Here is a 20,061-nt window from a genome sequence, read left to right as displayed (position 1 = left end):
GTGTAGTGAACCTGAATGTCAGTGAAGGGCCATACACTTACCCCCTTTTTCATAGATGTTATTTATCTAAGGACGGAGCATAGCTGTGATAACAAGTCTGTTTTTCAGCCTCGTTTCTCTGACGGCTTGCTGTTTATTCAGCTTTGTTTATCTTATAGCCAACTAGATTCAAGTTGTTGCGCTATGACTACGCACTGCGAACGTTGCCATGCCGTCAGCACTGAGAAATGGACTTGTTATTAGAGCAATGCTCCGTCCTTAGTTAAAAACATCTATGAATAAGGGGGGTAGCATGTAAAAAAAATCGCTACGAACAAGCGCCCAGGACGAAAATGGTCTTTTAAAAAAATTGCGTTACCTCCACCAACACTGTATGTGTTTTTCCGTACTGCTTTAGCGCTCGGATCAACACGCCTTGTGTATGCCGTCGCACTTGGGTTGCGTATTTAAAAACACAACAGGTGTAAAGGAAAAGTATGACAAAATAAAATTACCTCTTTTATTATTATTTATTGAGCAATGTACAATCGCTCTTACGTTCTACTATAATTTATTTAATGATGTATGTGATTATCTATGTTGCATCTTATTAATTAAACATCAAAAGCATTTATCTACATTTTAAAATCTTGTTAAACATAAATAAAATTATCAAATATTGCACGATAACATAAAAATTAAAATATGAAATTAAAATGATCTCTAAATTGGCTAACTTTGACTTGGTTGTTTTGGCGATTGAGTTTTGACATCAGATTCCTCAACTTGTTTCTCCTCGTGCTGATTTTGATTCTCCTGAGAATATGTTTCATTCTCTGGATTGACGAAATTTGGATCGCCCTGGTAGTTATCATCGGTTTGATAGTTATAATGTTCGTCGTACTGCGCGTTTGGATCAACATATTGCTGAGGATATTGCTCGTAATTCTCATATTGCTCCTGATTATACGTAGTTTGTTCTTGGTTAAAAGCGGGCTGCTCCTCACTATAAGCAACTTGCTCTTCACTGTAAACAGGTTGTTCTTCACTGTAAATAGGTTGTTCTGCACTGTAAACAGGTTGTTCTTCACTGTAAACAGGTTGTTCTTCACTGTAAACAGGTTGCTCGTAATTCTGCTCGTATTGATTCTGATACTCGGGATTCTGCTCATAGTTGTAATTTCCTTCGTTATAATGTGCCACTTCCATTGGTTTTTCTGGCTCTTCGTGAGTTAAATCTTTTTCATCAACTGTTTTAGTTTCTTCAGCGTATTGACCATCATTTTGTTCATCATTTGTATCTTTAAATCCATCCACAGGTACTGATGTTTCTTCTGGAGATGTTCTAGAATCTTCTTGGTTTACAGGTTTTTGAACTTTGTGGTTATCTCGCTGATGTTCGACGTTTCCGACGATTCGGTCCGATCGGTCTGTATTTCCGGGGAGTGTGGAGTGGCCGGGGGAGACAACTCTGGAATGGTCCCGTCTGGCATCGGGTTCGCTGTGTACATTTCTGTGGGTTGTGGCAGCGTGCGAGGGAGGTGCTGAAAATATACACACGGGATATATACCTGGGAATTGTGGACGTAACGAAGGTCTAAGTATTTAATCAAGAAGGTGATTGTCCTATACCTTCTGGTGATCAATTTGCCTTATGAATTATACCAATGAAGTTTGTTAGCCAATTAGTTGTGGTGTTTGAAATAAAAATATTACATTTCCTAAAGTAGAAAGTAGAATTAGCTACCAAATTAATCTTGCTTAAATCTTTAATAATATGTTGTAATGAAGGTTATTCTACGATCAAAATCACGCGTCTCTCAGTAAGCGCCATGAATGTCTATCTCCCAGTAAACAGTATCATCACCGTTCTTTCTTTCTTTGAATCATAAAGCACTAAGACATGAGATGTTAAGTCTCATAATGCCAAGTAATTACATGGCAACAATTTTCTTCATACTGGAACACAACAGTGCTTGGCTACAGAGTTAGACATTGTGGTACCCAGTCAGACCTTCGCTATAGTCTTCCTAATGATTATAAATAGAAGCAATTCCACATTACCTTGATAAGTGCTAGCTGTGGCATGTGACTGAAGCGACTGCCCCAGCGTGTTTACTTGACGCTGCAGAGTGGCCAGTTCTTCCCTGCACCCACACGTGAATACACACAAACACGTGATCAAACAAGAAATACATCAAATTACTTCAGATCTCATTCTCTAAATATTTACAATTCAAGGATATGAATATTTACAATGGATTAGGTTATGGTTATTTAAATAAAAAGTATTTTCCTAATTTTATTTAAAATAATGTCTAAATCTTCTAACTACAATTTACACACGCGACATGCTCCTAAAACGACACATGCTAAATCATCTACTCTTACCTTCGCAGGATCATCGTCTGAATCTATTCTATCAATAGAAAGATCACTAAGATTCCTCGTCAAGTTCCCAACTTCGTATCTATTCTTAAATCTATTAGTGTATGGCGTAGAAGTATAGTATGTGCGGTCTATATCGTAAGACGATCTGCTATGGGCATAACCGCTGAGTGGTGTGAGACTCCGAGCAACCGTGGTTGTGCAATATTTTTTATGTGTACACCACAGGTGTCTAAGTTTTCGCATAAGTTCAGCGTTTCTGCAAAGCAATTGTGTTTTTTCTGCTCTGAAATGGAAAATGTGAATGAATATGCGAAGTAAGGTTATAGACTACTCGTTACTGGACCTTGTGTGGTGTTATTTCCTTATGGCGACATATTTTAGTCAATTTGCTTGATACTTATTATATTTTACTTAAAAAAATTGTTGCAAAATATTAAAAGGTGGTCGTTAAATAATTAATATGTACTCTCATGTTTAAAGTTTGTGTCTGATTTTGTTGTTGTATTTTCAATACCCCAAAATGTATGTTCAGATTTGTTGTTCAGTATGCTACATATTATTTACGGGTAGAAGAAAATTATTACTTATGAAATTTCTAGATAATAAGCTTAAGTATACAGCGCCCAAATTTAAATAGTCTAAAAATAATACTGAATTAACTAATATTTTCCAACTACATTTATTGCACACAAATAATGACTTATCATTACCCATTTAAGAGTTATAACATCTAAGTATATAGCAATATGAAAACCAATAATTTTAAAGAACAATATAACAAGCTTAAACAACATCACAAGAACATTACACACGAAATATAACTTCAAACACAACATTAAACAATTACTTTAAAAGCATATTCTCAAAAAGACAATATTTAAGACACCAAATTTCATTTTTAGTTTTCTTTAGGATATTTGATATAAGTTATGTTTTTTATCGAAGATGAATATTATATTAATTATAATAAAATTTAAATTAGGACATATTTTTTTAAAGCCGTGAATAGCAAATAAGAAACAATTTCTATTAGCATGTCCCTATTTCTAACTTTCGCTCAATTCATTGCCTATTAATTTCTCTTAGCCGAGAACTCATTCTATTCATTGCTTTCTTTAGAAATGTTTGTATCTGTCTTTTGTTCCTCGATTTCTTCCACCGGGGGATTTATTTCTTCGTGAGTACATTGTTTAATATCTTCTTTACCATCTGGTTCAGTATGTTCAAGAACTTTCTCAGATATATCATTATTTTGTGTTAATGTCTCTTCTTCGTGGGCTATTTCTTTTGAATGTACATTTTTATTATCTTCATTTATTTCATTATTAGTCGCGTCTGTAGTTACTGTATCAGTAATATCGGTTATGTTTGTATCTTCAGTTATGTTAATCTTTGGAATTTCATGTTCAGGTGTAATAATCTCTACGGTTTCTTGCAGAACGTGTACATCCCCATCGGATACTTCCATGCTAATGCTATTTTTAACTCCCCTATCATCTTCCGGTACTACTTCTTCTACATGCCTTCTCTTCTTTTCTTTTTTCCGAGGTTTGGGCACTAATTTCACGCTTATATCAACTTTTATTGGCTCCTTTTTCTCCCGTAAAAAGGGCTGTTGTATCATAAGCGGGAGGTTGTATATCTTTTCGCCCTTAGCGTCTGTGAGATCCTGATTAGTCGTAAGCGGTCCGACAATAATCGGATAGCTATTCGACAAATCGGACTCTTTTTCGTAGCGGTGCCTGCGACGCGATCCTATCGGCCGCTCTCGTGATCTTGAACGGTCGCGCTGTGTTTTGATTGATTCGTCTGCACGGCCGCGACTCTGCGCTCTGCCTGCCGCCAATGAAAACACAGCACGACGTTAGAAGACTTTAAATGGGTAATGATAAAGGATAGTGAACGTTACAATAATGCTATTATAGTTGAAATTCGTACTTGTGCCTACGGTTCGCGTCGTCGAGCTTGTCTGTGAGCAAACGACACTCGCCGGTGAGTTTCTCCATCAGACTGTTTTGTGATTGTATCATGGCCTCCAACTCAGCCACGGTTTTAGCTGTGGAACCAAATGTTCTGCCTTTAAACTACACATCCCTTCGTATAGGAAGTTGTGGATTATCTGGTGACCATGCTTGCGAGTTTATGAACCTATCTTATATAGTAACTTAGTTATCTTTAAAAACAATCCTAATAAAATATCTGTTGAAATTTTTTAGTTCTTGGGTAACACGACATACCTATCTTTTCTTGAAGTGTTTTGAAGAGAGCCTACATGGTCACACTTAATTTAAATCGTAAATTTAAACAATCTGATGAATAAACTATTGAAGGTTTAGAAAGAGAAGCCCTTTCATAAATCTATCGGCGGACATGCAAGCGCATACACGAGAGGGTAAATTATAAATGTTTTGAATTGAAGGGCGTGGCTGAGATTGCAACTTTAATTGTATATGTAAATGGGAATTAATATGTACCGGTAAGGTCAGAAGGCCCTATTCCATCTATAGGAGATAATCCGTCTTTTTGCAGTTACGGACGTTCTATTCGATGGACAGGTTCGATAGCCGTATAGGTAAGAGTCAAAAATCACTTATTTTACTTATACGGCCATCAAAGTTGTCATTCGATTAGAACGCCCGTGATTGCAAAAAGACGGATATACCCCCGTAGACGGAATAGGGCCCCCTGACCTTATAATATTTGAAAGAAGAAATGAAATTAATTGTACTTGAAGTATAATTTTGCAAAAGAATACCATCAAGCCAGATTCAATAACTGATGAAATATATTTTCTTTCAATTAATACTGTTTAAGTTTGTGTTGCCAAAACCCTTAAAAATCTTGAATCTTTCAAAACATCAATAGTCTACCCATTATAAGCAAGGACTTAGTGTATGTGCATCACGTACCGTGTTTATTCTCCATCGTCTCTAACATCGACGACAGTTCTTTCTCTTTCTTCTTCTTCTCTGGAGTCACTGGTGTCAAATTCTTCATGTTCAACTGAAATGTATTGTTTTTATATTTAGTTATACTATGTTTGATTTTCATAAAAAAAAAATTCTTAGTGTGAGATACCCGTGCTCAAACAGTTTTTATTTCGTGATTCCAATACTATATTGGAGGCTCGATGTGAAAAATACAGCACACAAATTCTTAAATGTATATATTTAATATTCAATCAAAATCTTAATAAATTTAATCTTTGGTCTCCACACATACCTCTTTCTCCAAGTTAGCGATTTGTTCAGAGAGACGCAAGTTCTCCCGACGCGAGTGCACCAAGTCCGCATCAGCTCGATCCAGGCGCTGGCGAAGTGACTGGATCTAGAAAATATAAACAATTATGCGAACAGGCCACCACAGTGTCGAAGTGAGGAAAATCTCAATCTATCTGTACGCCACGCCAATTAAGACTGGATCAAGATTGACTAGCTCAATGGTGTACGTGCACGGTACCACTGCAGTGCTGAGGCCTCGAATACAATCCCAGCGGGGGTATTTACTAATTTTAACGTCTCGTCATCATGCCTAGCCGAGTAATAATAGTGTTAATCACTTCCCGACGCAAAAACACTGCTCTTGATTCGTGGTTTTCAGAAAAATGTTGACAGAGTGTCTAACGATTTGATGCCAACTTTGCTTAAACAATACCGATGGATACAAATTTACACGGCAATCGCCGCTATCGATATCTTGGCGATAGGCTCGCTCCCTGTGTTCATTCACGGAATTCACGCGACGAAAACTGGGTTGCATCAGTTGCGTCTCTGACTACCCCTTCGGAGATAAAATATGTATTAAGAACGAGATCGTTTATTTAAAACGGCCGTATATCAAGTACTACTGTATATAATATGGATCAAGTATACTTCTGAGTTGAGACGATTGGTCTCGTGCTTCGCCTGGCGCTGGTGTCGCTCGATGGCGAGGCGCGCGCTGTTCAGCTCCTCTTCTAGGGACGCCTTCTCCGCGTGAGCCTGGGCTAGGTCGGCTTGGAGAGATGCTGTGGTGGAAACGAAATTTGTTGGCAAATTGGTACTGAAATTCTAATAAGACATTGCATTTCTTTATCTTATTCCAATTTATGGTCGGTGTTACGCACTTTTTAAGTATGCTGCAAATTTGGCTTGTCTTTTACGAATGCCTCCTTCTTATTGTTAGTCTCAAAGGAATATATTCTTAGGAAAATCATGGTAAGAAAACCGAAGTCATGTCTGGGGATCTAATCGAGGTCCATTTACCGCCATCATTAAAAAGTCAAAGTATTATTCTGTTACAAGCGAAATAAAATAATGTTCCACCTGTCTTGTTCTTCAGTTCCATTTTTAGTTCGTCGATGGCAGAATTTTTCATCGACAGTTCGCGTTTCAAATCATTTTCTTCGCGGCGTTGACGCTCCAAATCAAGCTGTTTTGATTAATATATTAAAATTAAATCAACTATTAATAAGTAAATAAATGTAGAGACTGTAAAATGAGGTTACTGCTACGTTTTTGTACTTTGTCGAATAATAAAAAAGTTAGATATGCGATATGTTTCCACTTTACCGAAGTAGGTAATATTATTTATTTCATAATTACAAGATAGTTATTACAAATATGTAAAATTTTAAAAATAATTTTGTGTATTCGTTTCACTTAAAACATGTGGAACGCTTCACGGTTTTGTGTGTCATCCTTGCGCAGAGGCCATCATAATCTCTGTGTCCAATTTTAATATACGTACTGCCAAAGCAAGTACAAGTTACTTAAGTAATATTGCACCGATCATCTACTGATGATACATATCTCAACCATCTGCCCACCAGTGGCGAAGCATCTATACAACCCGATTCCTACCGGCTTCCCTTTAAGGATTATGGACGTTCGTCTTAGTTTTCGTTTTTTGTTAAATTGGCCACGATATGTTATCTAAGGCCATATTTTTTTGCTTTGGGTTACCTTTTGACAATTTTCACCCTTCGCCACTGCTGCCCGCAGACGTGAAAGCACTCTAGAAACTTTGAGGGCACTGTCATGCCCTTTCTGCTGCCAAGCAGCAGTGTGTAGTCACTGTTGTGTTCCGATTTGAAGGACATTTTAGCCAGCGTAACTACTGGACATAATGAGACTTAACACCTCATATGGTGAGCGCAGTGGAATGCCAAACAATACTTTGTAATTCAAGGTGTTGGTGTATTTCTATTGTTCATGTTCGGTCGTATCGCTTAACATCACGAGAACGGCAAGCTCGTCTCGCCATTCAAAGCAATACAAAAAAAATACCTGTAGCTTGGACACGTTGTCGTACTGCGCGGCGAGGTCGTGCTGCAGCTCGTCGAAGTGCGCGTTGTATCGCTGCTCGGCGGCGCTGCGCTCCTGTATGGCGCGCCGCGCACCCTCGCCCGCGAGCTCGCGCACCTTACTGCGCTCTTTAGCTAAGTCGTCCTGAATTACACACTGGTTAATCAATCTATACTATTATATAAAGCTGAAGAGTTTGTTTGTTTGTTTGTTTGTTTGTTTGTGTTTGTTTGTTTGTTTGTTTGAACGCGCTAATCTCAGGAACTACCGGTCCAAACTGAAAAAATCTTTTTGCGTTGGATAGCCCTTTGTTCGTGGAGTGCTATAGGCTATATATCATCACGCTATACCCAATAGGAGCGGGGCAGTAATGGCTAATCTCAGGAACTACCGGTCCAAACTGAAAAAAATCTTTTTGCGTTGGATAGCCCTTTGTTCGTGGAGTGCTATAGGCTATATATCATCACGCTATATTCAATAGGAGCGGAGTAGTAATGGCTAATCTCAGGAACTACCGATTCGAACTGAAAAAATATTTTTGTGTTGAATAGTCCTTTGTTTGTGGAGTGCTCAAAGTTATATATCATCACGCTATGACCAATAGGAGCGGAGCAGTAATGGCTAATCTCAGGAACTACCGGTTTCAACTGAAAAATTCGTTTTGTGTTGGATAGCCCTTTATTTGTGGACCGCTATAAGCTATATATCATCACGCTATGACCAATAGGAGAGGAGCAGTAATGGCTAATCTCAGGAACTACCGGTTTGAACTGAAAAAATCTTTTTGTGTTGGATAGCCCTTTGTTCCTGGAGTGCTATATATAAGCTATATATCATCATGCTTTGACCAATAGGAGCGGAGCAGTAATGAAACATGTTGCAAAAACGGGGAAAATTATGAGTTTTGAGAGCTTCCGTTGCCTGCGCTACGTAAACGGTTAAAGTTATGCAACAATGATGTATGACGGGATTGTTTCACTTAAAAAGTTCTAAATAATATAACAAAAGTCCCCCGCTGCATCTGTCTGCCTTAACATGTTAAACTCAAAAACTACCTAACGTATTAAGATGAAATTTGGTATGGAGACAGTTTGAGACCCTGGGAAGAACATAGGCTCCCGGGAAACTACTATTTTTATAACGGAAAACTTTAGCCTGAAAAACTTTATAACGCGGGCGGAGCCGCGAGCAATATATTATATAATACACAGCTTTATAAACAAATTATAGGATAAAACCTTTTTTGTGCCATCAGTAAATTCAACGAGCTTTCCTTTAATTTCGATACATAAACTTATTCTGCATGAGCAGTTCTGTGGTAAGAGATAAATTAAGTAAATTTTTCTGTTCTTGTTCTATGTTACTATAAATATAAATTAAATGATTAAATTCTTGGAGACTAATACGCACTGCGTATCTAGTAGATATTTGTGAAAGCTTGTAATTAGGTAAATAATTGTTACCTATATGATAGCATAGTGTTCATCTTATTTGTTAAGTTATTAAATTATAAGTTACCTTAAAAATATAAATAAAATTAAATAAAGCGTGGAAACTCATTTTGTTGATTTCAAAATTACAATCATCATCAGTTTTATTTCTGTCTGCTAATCTGATACAATGCCTTTACTATCTTCTTTTAAGTATTTTATATATATCTTCTTTGGTTCACAAAAGGATAATGATTTCTTATTAACACGAATGTTAGTAATGAAAATAAAACTATTTTACGGATTTTATCGCGGTTTTTATATTATAATTTTCTCGCGACGTTTAGAAGACTTCGCAGCCTTCGTGGTCACGGAGGTTTATTATAGCAAGCATGTTTGATGATAGAAGTAATTTAAACTATGTTGACTGAAGCTTCGACCTCAAAGGGACTGTTTTATCATCTCAAACATAAACCCTATGACAATAACCACTATCTTCTTTGGCAATTGAGTAAAGTTATATAAACTGTACTCTTACTTTCAGCCTGCGCACTTCTGCCTCCAAATTGTTTCTTTCCTCGCGCAGCTGTGTCTCCAACACGTCAGAGCGTTTGTATTTGCCGTTGTCGCTGTCTTGCTGTTCTAAGCTCAGCTTTAGCTTGCTGATCTGAGCCTCCAATGATGATTTGTCCCTTTGGAAAATAGTTTGATTTTGTGTAGGATGCTCAACAAACGACGGATAATGAAAAAAAAATTTAGGTACATAAGAAAAATCTATGTCTTGAATGGGTTTGATATAGAAATGAGTGTATATAAAATTTTAATAGGGAATCACACAAGGTTACAAAAATTATATTCTTAGAGATACAGAGAAGGGCTCTTTGGTGTTCGACATGCCTTTAAAGTATATATTTAAATAATACTATCCTGAGGGCGGCTTTTGGGAAGGCAAGCCGGGCATCCGCCCGGAGCCTCGCGCGTTGCCTTGGAGGACCTTCTTTTTACCATCTTGCCAACGAAACTATTTAAATCGGTGAACTGTTTTTTACTCCGTTCAGGGCCTCGCGTCCTTTAGAGCCGTAACTGTTACCAACCCTACACCTAATATAATAAACGGGGACTAAACTATTTTACTAAGAGGGTTATAACCTATGCTGAGCTAGTACGAATTAAAAGACAAATATAGTGTCATTATTCCAATAAAATAGTGTTTAATAACGTACCTCTGCAAGTTATCGATTTGACGCTTGAAGCCGTCAAGGCACGTTGAGTCAACGAGCCCAGAGGCCAGCTTGCGTTTGTTCTCATTATTCTCATCCTAGAATAATAGCATATTTATAATACCAAGTCGACATCAGTTCATCATTATTAATGTATAGCCCAATATATATATATATCTATAATGAAATACAAAGATTGCTGTATCAAAACTTTATCCGTGCTTGAAGCAAAAACATTAATCTATTAATGAATATCAACTTAGAAGACATAGAGATTTTTTAAAATACATTATTAAAACGTACAAATCATGATTTGAAAAAATATTAAGTATTTTCAACTGATGTTTTGCTATTTCGCGGTAGATTGAATTATCATCGCATCAGCGCAAAATTGTCAATGACAATTTTCCTAATGTCCGCTTTATATAATCTTACAACTCTTAATTAATAAATACCCTCTGTATAAAATCTTAAAACTTGCTGGAATTATTATGAATAAAACAGCTAGAATTTATAACATACCTGCACTTTCTTAAGATCGATTTTGGCTTGAGTGAGTTGTGCTTCTAACTCAGCTATACGCGACTCGAATACGATGTTAGGTCCTTCCAACTTGGTTGAACGGGATTTCGCGCCCCTGCGAGGTTTGGATGGAGACACCTGATGAAAAATGATTTTTCCTTTAATGAGAGATGCAAGTCGCTCGCCTGTTAGTAACTGTTGCTATTAACGCGTTGTCGAGAATCATTAAACTAATAGATCATTCATTGATAGCGTTTTGCCTCGTCAAAACTTCTAACTGATGAATGATTATTTTTTTTAATACGAGCACGGAAGTGACCCCACTGCATTTGATTGTAAGTGCCAATAGAATGTCGACTGACGAGAGATGATTACCCCTCGACAGTCGACACAAATATGCCGGCCTGTTGGAACTGAGTATACATAGGCTGATCCCGGAACGCAACACTTACGTGGGCCACTATGGCGGGTTTTAACACTAACCCCCTTATTCATAGACGTTTTTTATCTAAGGACGGAGTAAACCTGTGATAACAAGTCTGTTTCTCAGTGCTGACGGCATGGCAGCCTTCGCAGCGCGTACCCATAGGGCCGTTGTGATTGGCTAATATTGTTGTATCTTAATATTAGCCAATCACAACGGCTCTATGTCTGATTCCCCAGTGCCGTTAGGCACTGAGAAACAGACTTGTTATCACAGCTTTACTCCGTCCTTAGATAAAAAACGTCTATGAATAAGGGGGTTAGTGTACAGTGGTCACTATCCGGGCGGATAAAAAATATATCCTACCACCAGCAAAGTAGTTACTTTAGGTAGACACATGTTAATCAGACGGTGGTTTTGTTTTAGGCTCTATATTAACTGTTAAACTACATTGACTGCCTGGGTGGCGTAGTTGTAGTTACACGTTACGAGTACCCCTACCGCGCTGAGGTTTTAGGTTCGAATCCCGGGTCGGGTCAAAATAATTGTGATTGGGTTTTTCCATCTTAAATAATTACTCAGTCGCAGTGGAGTCAGAAAGTTGGCGGTGTGATACCGCCGTGTCTTGGAAAGCACGTAAAGCCGTTGGTCCTGCGCCTGATTTGTCTCCGGTCATGTCGGATCGTCGTCTCACCGGACTATGAGAGTGAAGGATCAGAGAGTGATGTGTATTGGGCGCGTACTTATGCACTATAATATCTCCTGAGGGCTAATATCGGTTGTGATTGACCGCTGTGACCAAAATTCGGATAGGAAGGACCTGCGTTGGCTGATCTCCTTGATGATTGGCGCCGTGGCCGATATTCGGTTAAGAAGAAAAACCAATCAAAATTAACTATATATCTCTACACGCTACAGACCGTTGGTTGTATTTTGTACCTTATTATCGGAGTCGACCCCGGTGCTGTCAGCAGCATCGTCAAGCTCATCGGTCTCGGAGCCGTTGTACGAGTGGAACATGCGCGTGATCAGCTTGTTCTTCTGCGCATCGTGGAGATGCTCGTTCTCGGAGATCACCTCCTTAACCTTGCCGAGGAGGTTGTTCAGCTCGTCCTGGGGAAGGTTAGTTGAGGGTTTCAGGGAAAATTAAATCTTCATCCAATTCATCAAATAGAATGGACTTCCGCTCGAAATCAGGCGTCCTCGTGGCGGACTTTTAAAATGAGGTTTTGGCAATGATTATTTACAAAGAAAATAAAATAATTATTTGTATTTAAGTATATTGTAGCTATAGAGCACTCCGCAGGTACCAACACACACACACACACACATACACGCACATGCAACTTCATGCATACGCACATATTATATACATACATTTATACATTTTTACATTTACGCATTATTGCTGTTTTTGTTTTCTTAATTTATTTATTTATTTATTCTTATTGATTAGGTACATAACCATGTGAAAATAGAAAAACAAAGATTCACAATACGTTGTTACAATAGTAGAAGAATCTAATATCTAATAAGAAAGAATAAGTTTTTGTTTTAATTGTTAATACGTATAAGTTATTTGTTTTATTTATTTGTTCTCATTATATTCCTTACCCTGCAATACTGGCTCTCACGTTCAAGCTGTTCGATATACTCTTCCTGCTTCTGTATGAAGTTGATGACGTCAGGATTGGTGCCGCCGGTGACGTCACCCACCGGCGCGGGCGCAGGTGTGGGTACTATAGGATAATATAGAAAATAAGGATAATTTATATACAGGCTCATTTTGACATTGCGTTATTAAATGAAACCACATACCTACTTTTCTACTTGGAAGTAACACTTTACAATAAGTTACTTGAGTCGTAGATGTAAAATAAAAAAAAAATAGTTTCGAACAAAAAAATTATTAATAAAAAGTTATTTTAATTTTACACACCCTACTACTACTACTACTCTAAGAGAATTCGTCGCAGCGGCAACATCATACTTTCAGTCAGAAATCGCGCACACGCCATATTCGCATCAAACTACAAAATGATCAAAAAATCAGAAAACTAAAACCAAGATTTTCGGTGAAAATATTAGTTAATAATGGATGATTTTTGGCACAATATCAGCAAAGGTGAAGACGAGTATGTGCTTTAATTTAATAACGCAATGGCAAAATGAACCTGGGGCCTTATTCTGTATCCGCACGTTATTTTAACAGTGCGTAACAAGCACGTAACACAACGCATCATGTTTAGGACTATAAAAATTGGCTTACAGAATACCACTCCACGCACATTTCACGAAGATAATATGACACGGCCGCGTTACGCGTTTACACTATCATACAGAATAAGGGCCTGTATATGACCGCCTCGGTGGCGTAGTTTTAATATACGATTGCAATGCCTAGGTCTTGAATTCCCGAATCCCCGCCTTTCGTGCCACACCCGGATCCTCGTCTGACTAAATGCCTTTTATCTTTGGACAGGGCATCCCTACGCATAGTCGTAGTACCATTACTGGACATTGCCCACTAAACAATTTATATGTTCTAGGTATGACCGACAACTCCCTATGTAGGGGATGCCTGTTGGCCGACGAAACAGCTTACCACGTCATCCTGGAATGTGAAGGAGTAGCTGCGCAACGGGCAAAAATCCTCGATTCGCCGGGGTCACTCCGAGAAGCCTGTGGAGACACCAGGAAGATCCTGCGCTTCTGGACAGAGCTAGGCTGGCTTGCTTTGTAGCCGGCATGCACGTCACGCACAATGGCTCGACTACTTTACAGGCTAAGTGCTGAAAAAGGAGCCCATAACCTAACCTAACCCCCCTTTCGAAAAATGTCACCCTTCGTCAGATACTTACCATCTTTAACAGGCTCAGGGGCGTAGTTCTTCAAGCTGTCGGCGTACAACGTTGTGTACTTCGCAGTGAGTCTCGGTCTCGGCTTGTACTCGGCGAGTGCGTTGTACGGGGAGTATTTCTTGTCGAGGTCTCCGTCGGACTCGTCTAGATTTTTTATAGACGCAGAGCCTCCGTAGCTGCGTACCTGTTTGAGGTTTGTTTATTATAATAAAATTATCAGCCCTGTGTTATACTGAGAGGGATTAGGCCTTAGTCCACCACGCTGACCTAGTGCAGGTTGCTATACTTCACATACCTTCAAAAATATTGAGAACTTTTTATGTATGCAGTTCCAATCGATGTTTTCCTTCACCGTTGGTTTGTGATTTAAATATCAATATTTAAAAATATAAGGCGTCGTTATGATTTAATTTATTTTTGAATAACAATAAATTGTTTTATATTACTATATTATATGTAGTTATGTTCAGCAGTGGACTTCCTGTGGCTGAGATGATGATGATGATGATGATATGCAGTTATATTTTATATATTTTCTCTACTATCGTAGAAGAGCGTTATATTTTGAAATTAGCTTAATAACAGCGCATTATAATTTTATTTAGTATTGATTCTATTTCCTTATAACTTATTATTTATCTGAGATATTAATAGTTTTAGTAGATAATACAAAAGATAACCGAAGTAGGTTATCACGATTTTTTTCAACTTATTTTGGATAGAATGCTCTACCAAAATAGGCTTTGCAAGTGCAACGTAATTTTCGACAACTGGATATCTTTTTTAATTATAAATAAAAAAACATTATCAACTTATCGATCACGTTTATCAAACAAATTTAATCATAGACTAATACAAAAGTTACTCACGCTTGGCGCATAATTTCCCGATAAAAAGTATCTCAATTTAGATACCGCCTCTTTGTACGCCAACTCGGTATAATCAGGAACTCTCTTCAATCCATAATCATTCATCTTAGCCGGCCGCCTGTATTTACAATAATTATACATAACTAAACAAATTACATTTTAATTCCGAACGAAAATAAAAAATAAAACAAATTATTTGAAAATAGAAGTAGTGCGCCGCATCGTGATGATGTTGGTGCAATGGGTTCGAAATTCGAACTGTATTGATCACACACGACTATGTTGCTATGGTAACGCTTATAAACAAACTTGGCAGCGAGTACTATCATGGATAGAAGTCGTTTGGTCTATTTATGAGTATAGTTGAGTACATAAATAGACAATAATAAATCGCTGGAAGTTTGTCTCGTGGAATATAATAGTAGGTTGTCTGTATTACTTATATATGTATAGTATTATCGACATAAAACTTTCGTGACTGCTTTGACTAATTTTATGGCAGTCACCGTTGTTTTATGTATACAGTGGTGGCCTTAGGAGGGAGAAGGAGGGGGGAGGCCGAACCGATGAGGATCTATTTATTGTCGTATGTACGAAACTGTTTAAAATCAGGAAGCATTTTTTGATCCTTTCAGGATTCGTGTCAGTTTTGCGTTTTGCCACGCCCGGGGCCTTGCATCGGTTTTTTTTTATATCATTCTGAGCCTCACTTCGGCTTTTTTTGCAATCGCCCTAGGTCTCGTATAGGTTTTTTTTTGTTTTCGCTAGGGCCTCATGTCTTTTAAGGAGCCACTAATAGTATATATACTACACATAATGTTATAACGGTAATGCGCATTCAATACTTATTTTCATACAATCATGAAAAATATGAAACTGATAGTTACAATTTTTTTTAAACAATTGATAAGTTTCGTTTTAATTAAATAGCTTAACTAATAATTTGATCGATTGTCAGTTTCACATTAATGATTGTATGAAAATTAATTCTTGATTTCGTTGCCGCTATTTTGTTTCTCGTGTCTGGTGCAACAGTTGACAGGCGTTGCGCAGCGCCTTCGGTCACAATTGATTCATTTGTTTAAAGAACTGTTGAACGCCCACCTAATTTTAAAATTTAAATTCGTCATGAAAAAAATATGAAGTAAAACCTTTGATTGAATTTTATAATATCATTACATATTATAAATTTTAAAAATAAAAGATATAACTAAAAATCTCAGTAAATGTTTTTATACAAAAATATATCAAAATATGGATCCTTGATCGTTGAAAGTGGGACTTTTTAGCAACCGAGATTTTTATCGGTACTTATAAATGCTAAAGTAACTGTTTGTCTGTTAAGCATTTATGGTTAAATTGTTTAATTAATTTCAATGAAATTTGATTAGAAGATAGTTTGAAACTGGGAATGACTAACCTACTTTAAAAACTAAACTTTGTTTATGGAGCTGCGTTTAATAATTAGCGAAATAAGATACTTTGTCAAGTTAGAGACACGATCGTCCATATAAACCATTCTTTTTTTAAATCTGAACTTAAATGGCAATCAAAACGTCACTGTTATAACCTATTTATTAACTTGGACAACAAATAATTTTACTTATTTGACTAATATTTTTTATTTACATCCAGGTTTACACTTAGACTCGAGTTTCGCTCTGTCAATGTTGAAATCATACTAAAGTCAGATGTACGGATTGCAGTACAATTGAGTCAAACACAAAGAGTGTACGGAACGCCAGATCTAGTACGAGGTCCTAAGTTGACTTTAATTTGACAGCATTTTAGTATTCGTATCGCATTTCACATCAATACAGAGTTCCATGTAGAAGTAGGACCCATAGCTTCCCTGAGATTTTCAGAACATCTTGGAAGTGGCCTGCATCCAGCCACGTATTTCCTGATTTAATACAAATTCAAAACCAAATATAAAATTCCCAAGACATTAAATAGTATAGTTAGTTACAGAACGGGCATTAAGATGAAATTTGTTCTCCTAAAGTTATTACAGATTGATAATAAATTTTTGTCTTATTTGAAATATCTGTGTGACATGTCACAACGTCCTTAGATAATAATACAATTATAGCATATTTACAGAAACTTTGATAATATGCGCATTGAAAACGTGAAAATCATACCTATGGACAAAATATGAAGTATTTACATTGTTTTGTTATTTCGCGATAGATTGAGTAGCCATCACATTAGCGCAAAGTTTTTGTACGACAATCTTTCCAATGTCCGCTCTATATAATCCTAGACCTCTTTGGTAAATTTAATTTTTATACTTATATAGTTCACTGACCTGATCTTACTCTTCTTAAGCTTCCCGTTCATCTCCTTATCAGACCCCACGCTGGACCCGCTTTTCACTCTGAATCCCTTTGGCTTCATATAACTCGTCGAACCCATTATAGAACCGATTTAAAAGACTGTTTCAAAAGTTCATCGCGCGCCGCACGTTCGTGAACGAATGAGTTTCTAATCAACATCTTTTTGTAGCTTCCTATTTTTGTCCTTCTCGCACGTGTAGTGATTGCTATGTTTGTTTCGTTTGTGAGTGAAAAAGTTTTTCCGTAAGGATAAATAGGCGCGGAGACTGGTGTTTCCGTTGTGTCCGTATGAGACAGAATTGATGTATATTTTAGGAGCTATTGTGAATTGTAACATTGATGTATAGTAAATGCCTCATTTCTGGATTATACCCCTTCTAAAATTAATAAGATGCGACAGGTATTGGATCAAATAGATCTATCTACATATTAATCTGATTAGGTAATTGATAGTGCCTTGTTTGTTTACTTGTTATACTAGTAGACTTAGTTAAGGTAAAAAAATAAACACGATTCGTCTAAAGTATTGACATACAGTATTGACAGAAAAGCCATGTTTTCCATTCCCGCAGTGATCGTATTTCCTAACACCCACAACAAATCCTTATATTTTAAGGTTATAAGTGCGTGTGATTGATATATTTATGAATATTTTAACATTCAAGAATTTAAAAAGTATTGAAAGATTTTTTTTTCAATAATTACTCGATTACCCAGAGTACAAAAACAATATAAGGTAGAATAAAACATGTGTAGCTCCGAGACCGTGAGCCAGGCAGTGTCTTGCGTGTGAGATCCGCTTTCCGAAGCCATCACGCGACGTCCACACAAATCATTTTACTGACTCATCTACTGTTACTGTCATAAAGGTGATCCTGACATGGGAATTGCGTTTTAGATTAAAGAATAAGCAGGCTTTTTGTTTACCTCGTGGACACCACGAAGGCTAGTCTTCGAAACGGGAGAAAATTTTAATATCGATGAAAACGAAAAATAGTTTTATTTTAATTTACATTCGCGTAAACATAAGAAACTATATACAAAGTTCGACATTGTGTTACTAAATGAAACCACATGTTTTTTTCTTAAAAATAACACTTTACAAGCAGTTACTCGAACCGTAGATGTAAAATATAAAAGCGTAAGTTTTGAATAAATAATTAATATATTTCATTTTGCACACCTTAATGCCAGTAGTACTATGAGAATTCAGCAAAATCACACTTTCAGTCAGAAATAATATAATACTCACGCGTGTCGCACATGCCGTATTCGCCCTAAATGACACAATAATAAAAAGATCAGAAAACTAAACATGGGATTTTGCAAAATATTCGTTATTCATGGACAATTTTAGCATAATGTTATCAAAGGTAAGGCAAATATGTGGTTTCATTTATAAAGGCAATGGTAAATTGATCCTGTACGTACATTATATTATATATATTAGTTATAGATGGTTTATTATAACTTTATACAGGTGTCATATGTTAGGAGAGCGTCTTCCTAGTCTTATAGCAATAATATTTATATCGAAATTGACGTTAACTTTTCCATTCGATCCTTAGACACAGACATATGACTTCCGCCGACCCGGGATTCGAACCCAGGACTAAAAGACAGTGTAACGCGCATGGATTATAATTACGCCACCGAGGCGAAATTTTCACGTCGATTATACACAAGTTAAAATAGATTGCTATGAAGAGAAGTGGACAATTAATATTTCCATCTCCTCCCTATCTTTCTATTTGATTAATTTCGTTGCGGGATAATGACATATTAGTTTTCCCTGAGACTCGCCGAGCTTCACCGCTCGGTGTCATAAAATGCGTGCCACTGCTGATCCTGGCTTACAGGAGTTGTAGTGGGTGTAAAGGCGGGAAAGTCTTTCAATTTAAAATAGATTTAACATTGAATTTCTCAGGTATACAGGTTTCCTCACGATGTTTACCTTCACCGTTAAAGCGAGCAATAATTCACAAAGAATACACTAATATATTTTTTTTTTAGAAAAGTTAGAGGTGTCTGCCCTTGGGATTTGAACCTGCGGACATTCGTCTCGGCAGTCCGTTTCACAACCAACTAGGCTATCGCCGCTTTTTAATTTAAAGTCACATAATTCCCGGTAAATAAACCATAAACAAAGACGTACATAGAGTAAGTTTGAGAAGTTGACGGTGCCGGGCCGTACCAAGGCGTTGCGTGACGCTCGCTCGTTAACCCGCGAAAAAGCTTTAGAAAATCTTACTAGTAAACATTTGGGTTTATGTTTAGATTTTGTATTATCAAATTAGTATAGTAATTGACTTTTTCCTAGTTTAGGGTAGGCAGAGTAATAAATATTGTTCTTACCGGGCACAATGCGAAACTCCGGGATGAAAAGAATCCGATTTTTTAAAAACCATTTTACGAAACCTCGATTGGACCTTAAGAAAAATTTTATATCACTTTACCAAACCTAGATTTTGATCTTAATGCGAGGTCTTAAGATACTACGTCATTAATGAAAGTCATTTAAGTCTTCCTCAAACGAGCAAATGGGTCACTTGTTAAATCATCTCCACTGCTTTACACCCTCTCTGTCGTAATAGGGTGCTTGACTATTTTTTTTATATAAATTTTTTTATATTGCTTCGAATGACGAGTTTTCAATAAAAAGTAATCTTATTTTTACGGTCTCTAATGGCACTACTACTATAAGAGAATTCATCGCAGCGGCAACATAACACTTTTAGTCA

General features: G+C 37.0%; 1 protein-coding gene and 1 pseudogene across 4 annotated transcripts; both read right to left on the bottom strand.

Annotated features, from left to right (window-relative positions):
• Positions 1-499: 499 nt before the first annotated feature.
• LOC115452737 (serologically defined colon cancer antigen 8 homolog) lies at positions 500-15,202 on the bottom strand. Of its 4 annotated transcripts, XM_037438288.1 has the most exons (16): positions 14,982-15,202; positions 14,113-14,296; positions 12,866-12,990; positions 12,191-12,364; positions 10,828-10,965; positions 10,309-10,403; positions 9,624-9,777; positions 7,638-7,799; positions 6,675-6,780; positions 6,243-6,376; positions 5,593-5,697; positions 5,280-5,373; positions 4,309-4,426; positions 2,371-2,653; positions 2,044-2,126; positions 1,388-1,523 (listed from the first exon to the last, which is right to left on the bottom strand). In XM_037438288.1, the coding sequence occupies exons 1-15, from the start codon at positions 15,120-15,122 to the stop codon at positions 2,055-2,057; spliced, it is 2,085 nt and encodes a 694-aa protein (XP_037294185.1). In that variant the 5' UTR covers positions 15,123-15,202; the 3' UTR covers positions 1,388-1,523; positions 2,044-2,054. The 4 variants fall into 4 exon arrangements, with proteins under 4 accessions (XP_037294191.1, XP_037294185.1, XP_037294182.1 ...); XM_037438294.1 differs by lacking the exon at positions 2,371-2,653 and having other exon boundaries at positions 500-1,523; XM_037438290.1 differs by lacking the exons at positions 1,388-1,523; positions 2,044-2,126; positions 2,371-2,653 and adding an exon at positions 3,706-4,206.
• LOC115452741 lies at positions 7,014-7,113 on the bottom strand (annotated as a pseudogene).
• Positions 15,203-20,061: the final 4,859 nt, after the last annotated feature.

This window comes from Manduca sexta, chromosome 2, assembly GCF_014839805.1.
Source record: "Manduca sexta isolate Smith_Timp_Sample1 chromosome 2, JHU_Msex_v1.0, whole genome shotgun sequence".
Lineage (NCBI taxonomy): Eukaryota > Metazoa > Arthropoda > Insecta > Lepidoptera > Sphingidae > Manduca > Manduca sexta.
The sequence above is the reverse complement of the archived record's forward strand: the minus strand, read 5'-3'. Positions and strand labels throughout refer to the sequence as shown.